Below are 13,745 nucleotides of genomic sequence, written 5' to 3' on the forward strand. Positions count from 1 at the left end.
TGCCGAGACTGGTTGCTCCCACTAGTCCAAGGTTTGAAGGACTGGAGGGAGCCTTCGCAGATCAGGTAGTCCAGCAGGGGTTCACCGGGCAGTTGTCCACAGATCTTCAGTCTACTCTTCTACACAGGATACTTGGCTCTGACGCTGATCTGAAGAAATGGCTGCAGGAGTCCAGAATTCTGGCTGAAGCAAGTCCAAGCCCACCAATTGTAAGGATCTGCACCATTTAAACAGCCAGCAGTGGTCCAATCAGGGACCACTGTGGGTTTCACTCATGCACGCATTTCCAGACTCTCTGGCACCACATATGTGGAGTGGGACCAGACCATCCGACACATTTCCTGGGTCCACACACAAATGGCATGCAGTAGCCCACGAAAACAGCAGCTTTTGTGGGCAAATGCATGACCATATTAGGGACTTTCCTAACCTGAGAAGGCAGGAAGATGACCAAGAAACTATAAGACCAAAAAACAAGTGAAAAATCTTGTGGCACGTCCATTTCAGGGCACTAGCCAGGTTTAGTAGCCAGACACAGTAAACGTGAATCTGCACACGAAAAGTACTGCAAAATTGGTAAACATATCTCTGCTCCCACCAGCTTGTCCTTAGGCACATATACAAGTAACCAAAAATCCCCAATGTAAAAGACTAAGGTGATACAAAAGTATCCCCACTACACTGCATTTTAAGATGCTGCGTGAACTGTTAAAGTTACCCAAACAGGTCAAAAGTAAAAGACAAAAGAGAAAGTTTCCCAGTAATGAGCAAAAGACCAGGGGAGTGAAGCGTAAGACTTCACTTCCCTGTAAAAAGGCAGGACACATTAAAAAACAAAAGCAACACGTTTGGGGGCCCATAGAATATGGAGGAAAAGTTGCCTAAAAGAGAAATCTTTCCAACACCCTCCCCACACCCAATAAGCAGCTTCATGGACTCCTTGTAAGAGCCTGACCCCTCTTTCACTCTCCTAACATTAGCTGTGACTGCTCTCCATTGCTGCCTTTATTGGGTTTTGGCTAACCTCTCAGAGTTCCCCCGTTTACTATAACAAGGTTGGCCTCCTAAAATCTGCCCACCAGGCAAGATTCTAGAAATCCATATTCGCACTTACCTGGATAGTGAAACAAATTCAGGTAATTCATCACTTCTCCGCAAAGGAGAGCAGCCCCTGTGAGGCTAGTGATGCGAGCTCGCTCAGCCACACCCTCACTAAGGGTAGAGGCAAGAAGGACCTCACCGGGAAAGACTCAACCTGTAGGGACAAGGAATCCTGTTCTTCTGAGGAACTCACAGAAGAAAGTGCTGATATGGCCTACTTGGGAGTATCAGACAGCTTCAGGACATACAATATAGATACTTAGATGAAGAACGAACCGTCATCTGTTATTGTGAAGTAGAAAATGAATATGTCTCTTTAAATATAATATCCTAACTGGGACAAAGAAGCTGAAGTGGAGAGATGCCGCAACAAGAGAAGGCATAGAGACACGTAGGTCGGCCAGGGAAGCCCTACAGTAACAACACCCGAGAGGGGAGGAGACTTTGCAGATGGCAAAGCCTGCAAGTTTGGAAGCTGTTGGGAAGCCGATGGATCAGAGGACGCAAAGCTACTGGTCGAAGTGGGTGGGAACGGTTGGGAGCTGTGCTCCTATACTTTTTTCTTTTTTAAAAGTTTTACTGTTCCTATACTTTTATTTGAAAAAGAAACTGTTACGAAATGGTTTAGTTTTAAAATAAAAGTGTAGGAAGAATTTGAAATTTGCACTGAAGTACACTGTGCTAAACATTTCCTTAAACAGCAGATATGTTTGTTTTTGGTGGTTTGGATTGCGCGTGGGAGAGGGTGTGGTGATGGGTTTTGTGGGAGCGGGGCAGGCCAGATGGAACATCGTTCCACTACATCATTTCGTACACTTCAACTACTGCGCAGAGCGTCCTTCGAGAACGAAGCAGAGAGAAGCTGATGGTGGTTGCGAGACCACAGAGATCCCACGGTGGACCGGCAGTCCTCAGAACTACGCCTAGACCACTTAGCAAACTCAACCGCCTACCATCCGGTTGCCCACAGAGCTCTCAGTCCATATACAGAGAGTATGAAGCCTGGGACGCTGCCATGAACCAAGGTGGTGAGAAAGCAACTAACCCCGAACGAACGAACGAACGAACGAACGAACGAACGAACGAACGAACGAACGAACGAACGAACGAACGAACGAACGGGTAACGTTACACCAGTCCAGGTAACAGGGAGAACGGGAGGTCTAAGGGGAATTATTATGGGACTGTTCATACTCGTCCCAGTCATAACCATGCGAGTATGAGAAAATTGAATGAGGTTGATAAGAGAAACCTGAATGCAGTGTACATTGAAGGATACACTGAGTTTAAGAAACAATCATCAGGGGAGAAAACCGAGTGTTTAAAGAGAGCAATACGAGTGTAATAGGAAATGTGAAAGAAACTAAAAATAAGAGTAGAGCGCCTGAGGAGAAGGGCATAGTGGAATATTAAAAGACAAAGTATAAAGAGAAGGTACAAGCACATCATAAAGCCTCGAAGGAGTTATATGAACTTATTAAGGAAGTCACAAGAGACTATTTAAAAATATATTAAGAAGAGTAAAGAAGAAGAAACTTGCAAGAAGTCATCTCTAGGAGAAGGGAGTCAATCTCCTATCTTTAGTTGTTAGAATAGTGGGCAGGTCAATAAGAGTTTGTTTGGACTGTAGACACCTTTCTTTCTAACATTCACAGACGACTGACAGGCACCTTAGTTTCACAGGTAGGGAACACCCCATAGATATAGGGAAAGTTAGGGATTACACTTATTCTTTAACAAAACCAGTCTTGAAATGTCCCCAAAGAGTCGGTGTCCTTCTTCTGACCCCCCACAATAGATACAGGTAACACCTCTTTTGCAGCTGTAGCTCAGACTGACAACTATGTTAACACGCATGTCCCCCACAGAGCATCAACAATTCCTGTCATATGGCGGAAGCTGTTTCCTCTGCTTTAACTGCTAAAGCACCCCACTTTCTGCAAGCACAGGTACATTTTAAAGATTTCTCCTTGCAGACCCAACAAACAGCAAAAATATACTGGAGACTCCAGACTGCTGCAACTGCTAACTCTGCACTCTCTGGAAGACCCTACAGTATTTGCTCTCTCATGGCTTCTGATGAAATAGCTGAAAAAACAAATGTTCAGATGGGTAAACGGTTGTATGTTGATTATTGATATGTTATATGTTAACAGTCGTTTAGACTGCGCCATTCTCAGGTGTGCGAACAGAGCCTAGGTTTGTCCGAGAGCGGCAAATTGTCCTCCCGTCAGAGATATCCAGACCTGGGTACTTTCAGCGAGACATGTGTTAGAATGTCGCTCATGTATAGTATGTGTGAGAGGTAAGGAATCATTACAATACTTGTATGGCGCTCTTTAAACTCCAGAGCTGACTGGCATGGAAACAAAACAGAGTGCACATGCACTTTAGTATCTTTATTTCAGTGACATCAGAAGGCACTCTAACACTTGCTAGATTACCAGCCCACACCTAATGTAGGTATTAACAACTGAAAGTACTTAAAAGAAGAGTAGTTTAAGAGAAACAATTACATATGTGATGCACCTTTGATCAAGAAATATGTTGAGATAAAATTGTGATGTTTCCACTTACCAACACTGAAATTATATCCTCAAGGGGCTGCATTCTCACTGAGGTTATATTATTAGTTGCTTCTACAACCTTCTCTCTGCCTTGATTAATAAGGTCCTAGGAGGAAGAAAAAACATCTGCTTCAACAAAATATTTACTCCCTGTTGCCTTTAAGTTTTTCCCAATACAGCAGCAAACTAAACGATGATTTAGTTCACATGCCAAAATAAATCCAGGTGAGCATGGTAGAGCACCCCCATTATAGGGGCATCCGGGGGTATTAAAACAGTGCTTGTATCATTTAAACTGTGTACAAAGTGTAATACACAAAATTGCGAGTCAGATGTGCTATTGAACTGTTTTCTGTCATGCCATATCGCCATATCACCAACAAGAATTTATCAAAATAAACATGCACTCGGCCTACTGGAGGTAGCATGTGATGTGCGTGCTAAATGTTTTTTTCAAAGGGGAATTCACTGCTTTTAGGGTTAGAAACACAAATAGGGGAAAAAAGAAACTGGATCTTCATGTTTTACTAAGGGCACTCGAGTATTAGCACTCAATTCTACTTGCTAAGAATGACCCTTTGGCAGGGGACGTCTTGACTACACTGAGCACTAGAAGATCATGGTTGCCATTAACAAATTGCTTTAAACACTTCTCAAAATACAACTAAATGAGGCCATGGGCCAAATGCAAACTCTACAGATTAAAAGAAAGACATCAGGGCTTTCAAGGGTTAGAAAGAGAAATTACTCACCAGTAAAGTTCTATGTATTTTCTTGCAGATTCCTCATCTTGAAAGATTATCCCGTCAGCTGCTTGTTGACAATGGGTGTAGTGCAGCTCTTCGTCATCTGCTCTACCTCCTCATACCTTGATCACGCCACTCCTCGACAGGGCGTCAGCGATTGTACATAAGATGCGCACTATGCCTCCTTTACTCAGTTCCCCATCTTTTTTACACCAAGCTCAGCATTGGAGGGAACAATCTCATACACAGTCATCTCTCCATTTCTCTTGAGCAACTGATGGCAAAATAACTAATATGGCTCCCAACATAATCAGTGATTTTGTTTTTAACAACCAAAACAGCGCTGGAACGCCAACTCTTCCATCATAGCTCGCACATAAAGAATAATGGAGAAATCGGACATAAGAATTAGTCCAACGTTAACTTCCATGGAGGTATAGGTCGGGAGGGCGATGAGGAAGCTCTGGGTGGACACACCATAGAAAGAACATTACCGGTAAGCAATGTTCCCCTAATTATTTTTCTCCATGTGCAGAACTGGTTTGCTGTTGTGCGCACATTATTTTCCATGTGCGCAACTGACTAATGAGGTAAGCCACTTTGTGAGCATACGTATTTAGTGAACTACCGTCGCAGAAGTGAATTTGGAAAGGAAATTCCTCTTCCCAGCCACAGCAATTCTTGACAAATCTTACACTTTTTCAAAGCACATAGGCTAAAATAGAATATGTCATATACGATTAAACAGAAAACTCATCAACCAGTCCAAGACTTCAAAATCTGCCACAGTACCTTGCAAAGGTTTCATGCCAATGGAAAATCACTTGTGTACTACAAAACACAAATATCTCTTGTCCGAAAATTCAGACAGAAAACATTTGCCCATGGATTAATGGCAATTAAAAGCAATGTGTCAAAAAACATGCCGTTAGGAGTTCAAGTGCCACTTTAATGAAGTAATTCGAGGGCCGGGAGAACGTGCTTCTAATAATTTGTGTAAGGATAATGGCATCAGAATATGATGAAGAAATATTCCTGTGCCTCTGCTTACTATTCACATTACGTTGTCCTTTGTGTAGTGATAACATCAGCCTTACAGGTAAGAGACATGTACACCATCCATTTTTACTCCCTAAAAAATGAAAATGTGCCCAACAAAAACGAGAAACAATGAACACCCACATAGCTCCACTGATATTTTTTTTCGAATTAGTGACCAGTAAAGCAGTGGCATTGGAAGGAAATCTAACCACGGCGGACCAATCAGCTGTGCTGGCGGCACTCAACGAGTGTATGCGAAATACGTCAGCCATTGCTGATTTTGCCATGGTTACATAAATACAAGGCCACGTTGATTTGAAAACAGCTGTTTGTTAAATGGAAGGCCTCAGCAGCATTTTCAGAGCACCCCGGTAACAAGATAGGTCGGGGATGTTATTCTCAATGGTATGGACGGTTGAGGATGGGCACAGCAAAACTGCTCCCTCGTCTCACAATTGCTTGGACGGTCCTCCTGGACCACGGTCCTCCTGGACCACGCTTCTCCTGGAGCGATGAAATGGAAGTAGCCTAGAGGGCTCCTGCCTTCTCACGACGTAGCGGCTGTCAAGCGTTAATGTACTTGGGGTAACCAGCGGTCCGAGAAGGTTTACACATGTGAATCTATGAAAGATCCAATGCTGGAGAAGTATGGCCACATAACTACTATCATACCTATAAATACATTCGCTATCGGGGGTTTTCTGCTAACAGAACACCAACACTTTACCTTTAAATCAGTTATGTAATAGTTGAGCAATATTAAGAGCAACAAGGAATAAGTTACTTACCTGGAACTCCTGTTTCGCAGCATTGATATCTTTCATGGATTCACATGCTGTTTGAATAGTCCCAGTTAGGCAGAGCATCCTCAGTAACATTAAAGCTGTTTACTGTTAAGACGGTTTTTCCAACTAATGGCTTAGTAAAACCGTACAATTGTACACTACTCCACCCTTAGTATAAGGCTGTACCTCCTGAGTATTTGGTAGCGCAGACAGAACAGTCAGACCCATTTTAGGAGGGAGAGAGGGCTGTAGGAAAGTACAAAGAACCTGTAGCATACAAATAGTTCAAAAGAAACATTAAGACCTAGAAGTATTATAAACAATAGAGGATTATTTTTTGTAATAATTGATTTTATTGCATTGCAATTTTTACAATAAGGTCAAAAATCCCTTCCCCAAATGCATCTTCACAATTGTTTAATTTCATTTAAATTCCCTTTTGAATTTAAAGTCTTCTCCCTAACCTGTACTTTTTTGTCCGTTGTATAGAGAAAGGCATCTAGTCAACACATGAAGTCTTTTGCCTTCTGATATAACGGGCTCCTACCAGCATGAGTAATAGTTCACGACAGCAACTGTCGTTACAAGGCTCTGTTTTGTTGGTGGATTCCCGCCTAGCAAGGTTAATCTTTCACCAACCTTTGTCGTTTTTCCAGTGGAAATATCTTCCTTATGAATGAAACCCCAGCAATAACCCCGGCTTTATCGTCGCCGTTGAGGTTTATTATAAATACAAATAGGCCAAGGTAAATCTTGGTGGGTAGGTACTTTGTCATAGAATCGCAAACATATTATATAAACACAAAACAATGTTTGAAGGTACACATACCCAAGAAAAGACCTTGTTCAGAATCGCTAATATGATTTCTAGGCAAGTCGGACCTAATCATCCAAATTTAGAATAGAACACACCTATTCAGGGGTAGTAAAACCACAAGTTACTTTTAGGTAACTTTATAGTTAGTCAAGGGTAGTAGACCACATCAGTCATGCAGTGACACTCCGCTAAGGAATCACATAGTAAACCCAACCTGTTACCAGTATACTTTTCTGATTAGCGGAACACAAATTAATGGAACAGTATTAACCTATAACTACATTCAGGATAACTCAGTTAACCCAGGTGAGTAAAACCTAATGTTGTAATTCACAATTACAGTTGCTTTTCAGATCAGTGGAACACAGATTAAGGTAAACAAACACTCTCAAACTTATTTTAGGATGGCACAAGGCAGAACAGGGTTAAATGTTAAAAGGTATTTGAACCGTGCATCGTCACCAACGGAGTTGGTTCCCAGGGGCTCTGGTGGATCTGAAAACGAGAAGACGGGATGGGTTAGTAGTGTGAAGGGGGAGTAGGATAGTGAGCGAAGTGGTGTTCTGTTGGCAGCTTCATCTTGGCATACTGTCATGATCTCTGCTTCCAAAAGGTCAGGGTTTTCCCAACTCCCTTGGAAGCAGATCCATAACCCAGGTTCCGAGTGCCAACCAGTCCCAATTGGGACCTTTTGGACCCAGTCCTGGCGCCAGTGGCACCAGGCTCATAAATATGCCCAGTCCCAGCGCTGGAAGCGCCGGGCTCATAATGCTTGGGTGGACTTACCTGCAGCAGACCATGCTGCTTACTTGCCTGCCAGTTGAGCCTCTGATCCTCTTCTGTTTGGAACTACTTTTCCTGTTGGGTGGGGCAGGAGCCACTCCCTAGATTCAGAACACTGGAACTCTTCTGGAAAGCAGGAACTCTTTTCTTACCTAGGCGTGGCTGTGGAAGGAGACACCTAAGCACTACAGGAGGCTATTTAAACCACACCCGATGGATGAATCTTGCTTTGCGTTATTCTGCATCCTCTGCAGCAGAACGCTCATCGTGTCTTCTGCATCTGATCCTGGGCCTAAGTAAAAAGGCTTACCATCCTGAATCCAGTCTTCAGCAACACCTATAAAGACAAGAAAGAACAGGTTAGCATTACGGTCTTCAGTGACAGCTCTTCACTTACCTGGTCCATCGGCTGTCACCAACGCCTCGAGCTGCATTCCGGCATCTGAAAGACAAAGGCTTACCTACTCTTCGTGCGCTCCGGAGGTCTTCACACTGCATTCCGGCATCTGAAAGACAAAAGCTTACCAACTCTTTGCACGCTCCGGAGGCCTTCGGTGCTGCATCCCGCATCTGAAAGACAAAACAAGGTGCGTTTAAAGACATTGGGGAACTTTAATACTCATGTGCCATTACTCCTTTCCACATCTAACCCAGTGGGTATTCCGGCACCCTGCAGCCGCTCCGAACTTGTACCTGCAAAATAAAAAGACAGTTAGAGCGCATCGTGAAGCAGGCAACAAGCGCTTACTTACGTGCTTCCAGGCGCTTCTATTCATCACACGGGCTCCATCTTCAACTCACTTCAGCCCGGCATCCGCCATCGCCAGAACCCTGCAAAACAAGAAACATCATTACTAAAGACTTTAAAGACATTAGAATTACTCGAAACTTACCGTTCGTGCAGTAAACGACGGACAGCAGTCCTCTGAAGTCAAGAGGCCTGCTCCCCTTATCCAGTGAAGAAACTGGTTACAGCACCCTGCCCCGAGGCAGATGGAGAGCACGGCGTTCACTTACCTAAGGTGAGAGCGTTGGGGTTCTACAGGAGAAGAGAAAGGGAAGAAGAGAGAGACATTCAATAACCCAGTTCCTTAATCCCATATTTTCTATCTGCAGACATCTTACCCTTCAAGTCAGACATACAGTGCACAGAGGTCCAGCCCAAAGAGCCAGCCGTGTGTTACACATCACCTTTGCAGATACGTTATACGCCCAGTCAAGACCGGCCCCTCTACGGGAATCAGGTGAGCGTTACACATACACTGTCCGCTGAGCTTTGGTGCCAGTATCAGAGCGATGTCACTCTTCGTGTGCTGTTGGTGCAACTTATCTGTTGTTGCGGTGTGGTGAAGTGTGTGTGGCTTGTGGTGCGAGAGGTGGTTGTGTGAGTTTTTTTGAGTGGGTTAAGTATGCAGAGAGTTTGAGCTTTTTGGTTAGTGGGTTGTAAGTTTGCAGCTAATCTTAACAGTATGGCTGAATGTATAGATTTGGAAGTCCTGCATGGTGGGGAGTAATACTGGTCCCCCAGTAAACCCTGCTTCTGCCTCCAGCAGACAAGTGCTTATGCCACACCTAAGTCCGAGAGCTCCGCAGAGTCGTGAAGTCCGGACCTCCCAATAAACCGCGTTTCACCATGCAGCATGCAGATATTGGGTTAACTCCCAGCTACAAGAGTCCTGCACAGTGGGGCAGGGGTTCAGCCTCCACAGTAGGAAGGCTACTTTGAAGCGAAGTTAGAGTGTCTATTCTCCTCCTTGGGGAGTTGTGGGGTCCTATTTCCCTTCTATTTACTATGTGAATTTGTCTGCTTGTAATTCGGGTGAGGTACAGGCTGGGATGCTATGGATGAGTCGTTTAAGTGCTTCCGTATTAGTCTGTCTGTGTGTTCAGTCCGAGTGAAAAAAATGTTTTGAGCAAACAGGGATTTCCTCTTTTTTAGGGGCTGTGGTATTTGAGGAATATATATCAAGAAACAGCAAAACATACCACTAGCTACCCACCTCTACCACACAGCAGTTGTAGAAAGCCTACTCACAAGATGGTATTCAATATCATCAAATTATATATTCAATCAAAGGCATGATGTCAGAAAAAAGAAAACATTTTGATTCATGTATATCAAAGAGTGTGCTCACATAAAAAACATATAAAACATTGTTCAGACACTGTTAATCCATGTTTATTAACATCTGTACATGGTTTAAGTCACTGATACTAACATCACGTAACTTTAACATGCATATACACAACATTTGCAGTTGACATAGAAACAGCTCTTTGTGTGGGTTTGATCCCGGTTTTTGTGTTTTTCAAGTTATATTTTCATATATTAGTGTTTTATATGTGAGCACACTGTTTGATATACATGAATTAAAATATGCTTTCTTTTTTCTGACATCACGCCTTTGGTTGAATATATAATTTGATGATATTGAATACCATCTTTTGAGTAGGCTTTCTACAACTGCTGTGTGGTAAAGGTGGGTAGCTAGTGGTATGCTTTGCTGTTTCTTGATGTGTGTTCAGTCTTCAATGTCCTCCTCTTGTGGCTATCTCTCATTATGTCTTATGTTATGTCGTGGAGTGCGTTTCTTGGATTCTGTTTGTGTTCAGTTGTTTAGTGGGAACCGGAGTTGGTATCTTTATTCTTCGTTGTTTTAGCGGTGTGGGTGTTGTAGTGGATGGTGGTCTAGTTACGCAGTGAAGAGCCAGGATTTGAGCAGTTTCCTGAATACTAGGTGGTTTCTTGTGTTCCGTATATTCTTTGGTAGGACATTCCAGGTTTTCGTTACCTGGTGAGAGAAAGAGGATCCTCTTGAGTTTTCTTCTGTTGTAGGGTTTCGGTTCCAGACAGATAATGTTGCTTGAGCTGATGCACGCGTAATTTATCTGTCAGGAATTCTGAACCTTGGTTGTGTATTGATCAGTGTGTGATGCACATCTATTTGAATTTTATTTGTTGTTTTATTGGTAGCCCATGTAGTATTTTTAGCGCGGGTGTGATGTGTTCTCTTCGGGGTAGGTTCAGAAGGAGCCTGACTGCTACATTTTGTATGCGTTGTAGTTTTTTTTTAGATGTCGTTCAGGCATACCCAGGTATTGGCTATTGGCATAATCTACTCTGGACATGACCAGAGTGATGATGGCAAGCGTTTTGTTGGCGAATGACAGGAACGGTAGGATCCTTTTTGCCGTCCGCAGGAGAAAAAAGCATTTCTTGAGTACAGCATTTACTTGTGGCTCTAGAGTGAGATTGTTGTCCATCAGGATCCCCAGTTTTTTTTTTTTTAACAATCTACAATGGCGCTGGGGTCGTCCCGAGTTCTCTTGGCCAAGGGATGTAGTTGATGTCTCCTCCGTTTTTTGTGACAATCATTATCTCTGTTTTGCCTGGGTTAATTTTGAGGTGGTTCAGGTTCATCCAATTGAATATATCACGAAGGCAGTTCTCTAGAGTTGTGTTTTCTTCTTGGGTGTCTTGTATTTTGAAGATTATTTGTGTATCGTCGGTGTAGTTGTAGCAGGTGAGGCCGTGTCTTTTGATGATTTTGATTAATAGATATAGGTAGATGTTGACTAAAAGCGGGGATAAAGATGATCCTTGTGGTACTCCGCATGTGGAGTCTCATGGGTTGGACTTGAAAGGTTTCATTCATATGGTTTCCGTTCTGTTTGTTAGGCAGGATTTGATCATAGTAGGGCGGTGTACGTGATTCCCAGTCCTTCTAATCTCGTTAGGAGGATGTTGTGGTTGACTGTGTAGAATGCTGCGGATAGGTCTAGGAGTATCAAGGCAGTATTGTTGTCCGAGTCAGCGTTTATTTTTAGGTCGTCCCATACTGAGAGGAGAGCGGATTCCGTTCCTCTCACTGGTCTGAAGCCAACTAGTGCTTGGTCTAGTAGGCAGTGCTCTTCTTCTTTGTAAACATACGTTTCTAGAAGTTTGGCTACGTACAGGATATTGGAGATGGGTCTGTAGTTGGATAAATCCTCTACGTTTCCTGCTGTGTCTTTGAGTAGAGGCCTGATGTACGCCGATTCCTAGGGTATTCCATGGGAGTTCCTTGTTTGAGGATACATTTGTGTATGTCTGGGGGAACAGGGGTCTTCTGGAGAGCCTGATTTGTTGCTTTGATTTACCAGTTTGACGAAGGTCTCCACTGATATTTCGGGAAAGCTTCATAGTTTGTGTGGATGTTCCTCAGGAGGATAGGTGGGATCTGCAGTGTGGTTGCGTGGTCTGCTTTGTATGGATTGTTGGATGGTAACGATTTTATTTTTGAAGTGGTCTCCTAGGTCATTGCATAGTTTCTTCAATGGAATTGGTGTGTTGTTGCATCCTGGTGGGTTTTTTATTTCATTTATATTTTGAAGAGTTCTTTTTGGGTGTTTGGTGCTTTGAAGATTTGGTTATCTTAGTGTTTTCTCTTCGTTTTTTGTATGAGCGAAACTGTTGCAGAAATTTCAGTTTGTTTGTAGTGTTGTTGACCTTCCATTCTGATTCTAGTTTTTGTTATTTTCTTTTCATGGCACCGAGTAGTGGGGTGAACTATTTTGCCATTTTGCCAGGATTAGTAAAACCCACAACACAATCATTAAGAATTGAACACAGATATTCAAGGTAAGTAAAACCCAAGGCAGACTTATTCTAGACAGGCTATACACTTTTTGTCTGAAAGAAATTGTAAAGTGGAGCCAACAGCATTAAAATAAACCCTATATATACTTTTAAGAATGGCAAAACACACTCAAAGTTAAGTAAGAACTTTGGTACTGCTTATATTTCAGAGTGATAGTATTCAGAGTGACAGTTACCAAACCAACTCTATTACAAGTAAGTAACTTTTAAACACTAGTTACATTGTCTAAGCAAAAGGCAGAAACTTTAGAAGTCCTTCCCTATTTTAGAAGCATGAGTGCTCTCAGTGGCAGGAGGGGGTCACTAGGCCTCTAGTGGCAAAAAGACAGACCAGGATAGACACAGATGTAGGAAAAGTCAGAGTTCATGTGGAAAGCTGTCCAAGACAAGTATTTTACTTTAAAGTTGGAGAAAGGTTACAGGGACTTCAGAGAAGACACCATAGAGGGATTCCAGCAGTGTGCCTGGGTAAACTGTATGAGAGGACTCCCAATCACATGAACCACCCCAAAGCTTCACAGGAATCACAAAAGGCTTAAGGCAAGTAATACTCCAGCCAACACAATACCAGAGCACAGAAAGAGTTTGCAGCTGGACGTCTTCAGGATCTTCCGCCAAAAACCTGATTGATGAATTCCTTATTGTGAAGACTGAAGACAGGACACTGGAAGGGAATTTGATCCCTGCTGCAATGTGCAAGATTCCAGGCAAGGGTTTCTTTGTGTTTGGATGCGAATATGTGCTTTTTGTGCCCTTTTCAGGAGCCAGGAGAAGACTGAAAATCGCCAGTCGGTTTCACGTCGCTAAAATGGTCCAGCACTCTGGTGAGGAGACTTCAAGAATTCAAATCAAGTCTATGGAGGTCCAGCAGAATACCACCAAAGTTTCAGTATGATTCAGACTTCGGAAGAACGTGCACCGCATAATGGCTTGAGGTCCTAGGGTATTGCAGCCCGGCAAGGTTGCAGCACGCCATGGAATAACTGAACATTCAATCTTCTTGAGTTTAGTGGATCGCACCAGGTTCTCGGCCGGGGTCATCTGTTTCGGGATCCACAGGTCACTTGGAAGGAAGGTAAACAGCTGCCTCTGGTTACACAGCAGGCTCTCTGATCACTGGAAATCGCTACAGCAGTCTTTTCTTCATGTTCCTCTTCGGTTTTAGCTCCATTGGTCGACTTGGCAGCAGCTTCCAGGTTCTGAGATTTTATCAGGACCTACAGCACAACTTCTGCATTCTCTCCGTGTATTTTACAGCAAGGGACG

The 13,745-nt window shown here is 43.2% G+C and overlaps 1 protein-coding gene across 1 annotated transcript in view; it reads right to left on the reverse strand.

Annotated features, from left to right (window-relative positions):
- ATRX (ATRX chromatin remodeler) overlaps nucleotides 1-13,745 on the reverse strand; it is a 2,430,811-nt gene that overhangs the window by 65,024 nt on the left and 2,352,042 nt on the right. The window contains exon 33 of the mRNA XM_069612585.1: nucleotides 3,679-3,774. Within this exon, the coding sequence (XP_069468686.1) occupies nucleotides 3,679-3,774 (96 nt within the window). The remainder of the gene's footprint in view (nucleotides 1-3,678; nucleotides 3,775-13,745) is intronic.

The sequence above is a fragment of the Ambystoma mexicanum genome, chromosome 5p (assembly GCF_040938575.1).
Source record: "Ambystoma mexicanum isolate Mex_15411 chromosome 5p, UKY_AmexF1_1, whole genome shotgun sequence".
Classification (NCBI taxonomy): Eukaryota; Metazoa; Chordata; class Amphibia; order Caudata; family Ambystomatidae; genus Ambystoma; species Ambystoma mexicanum.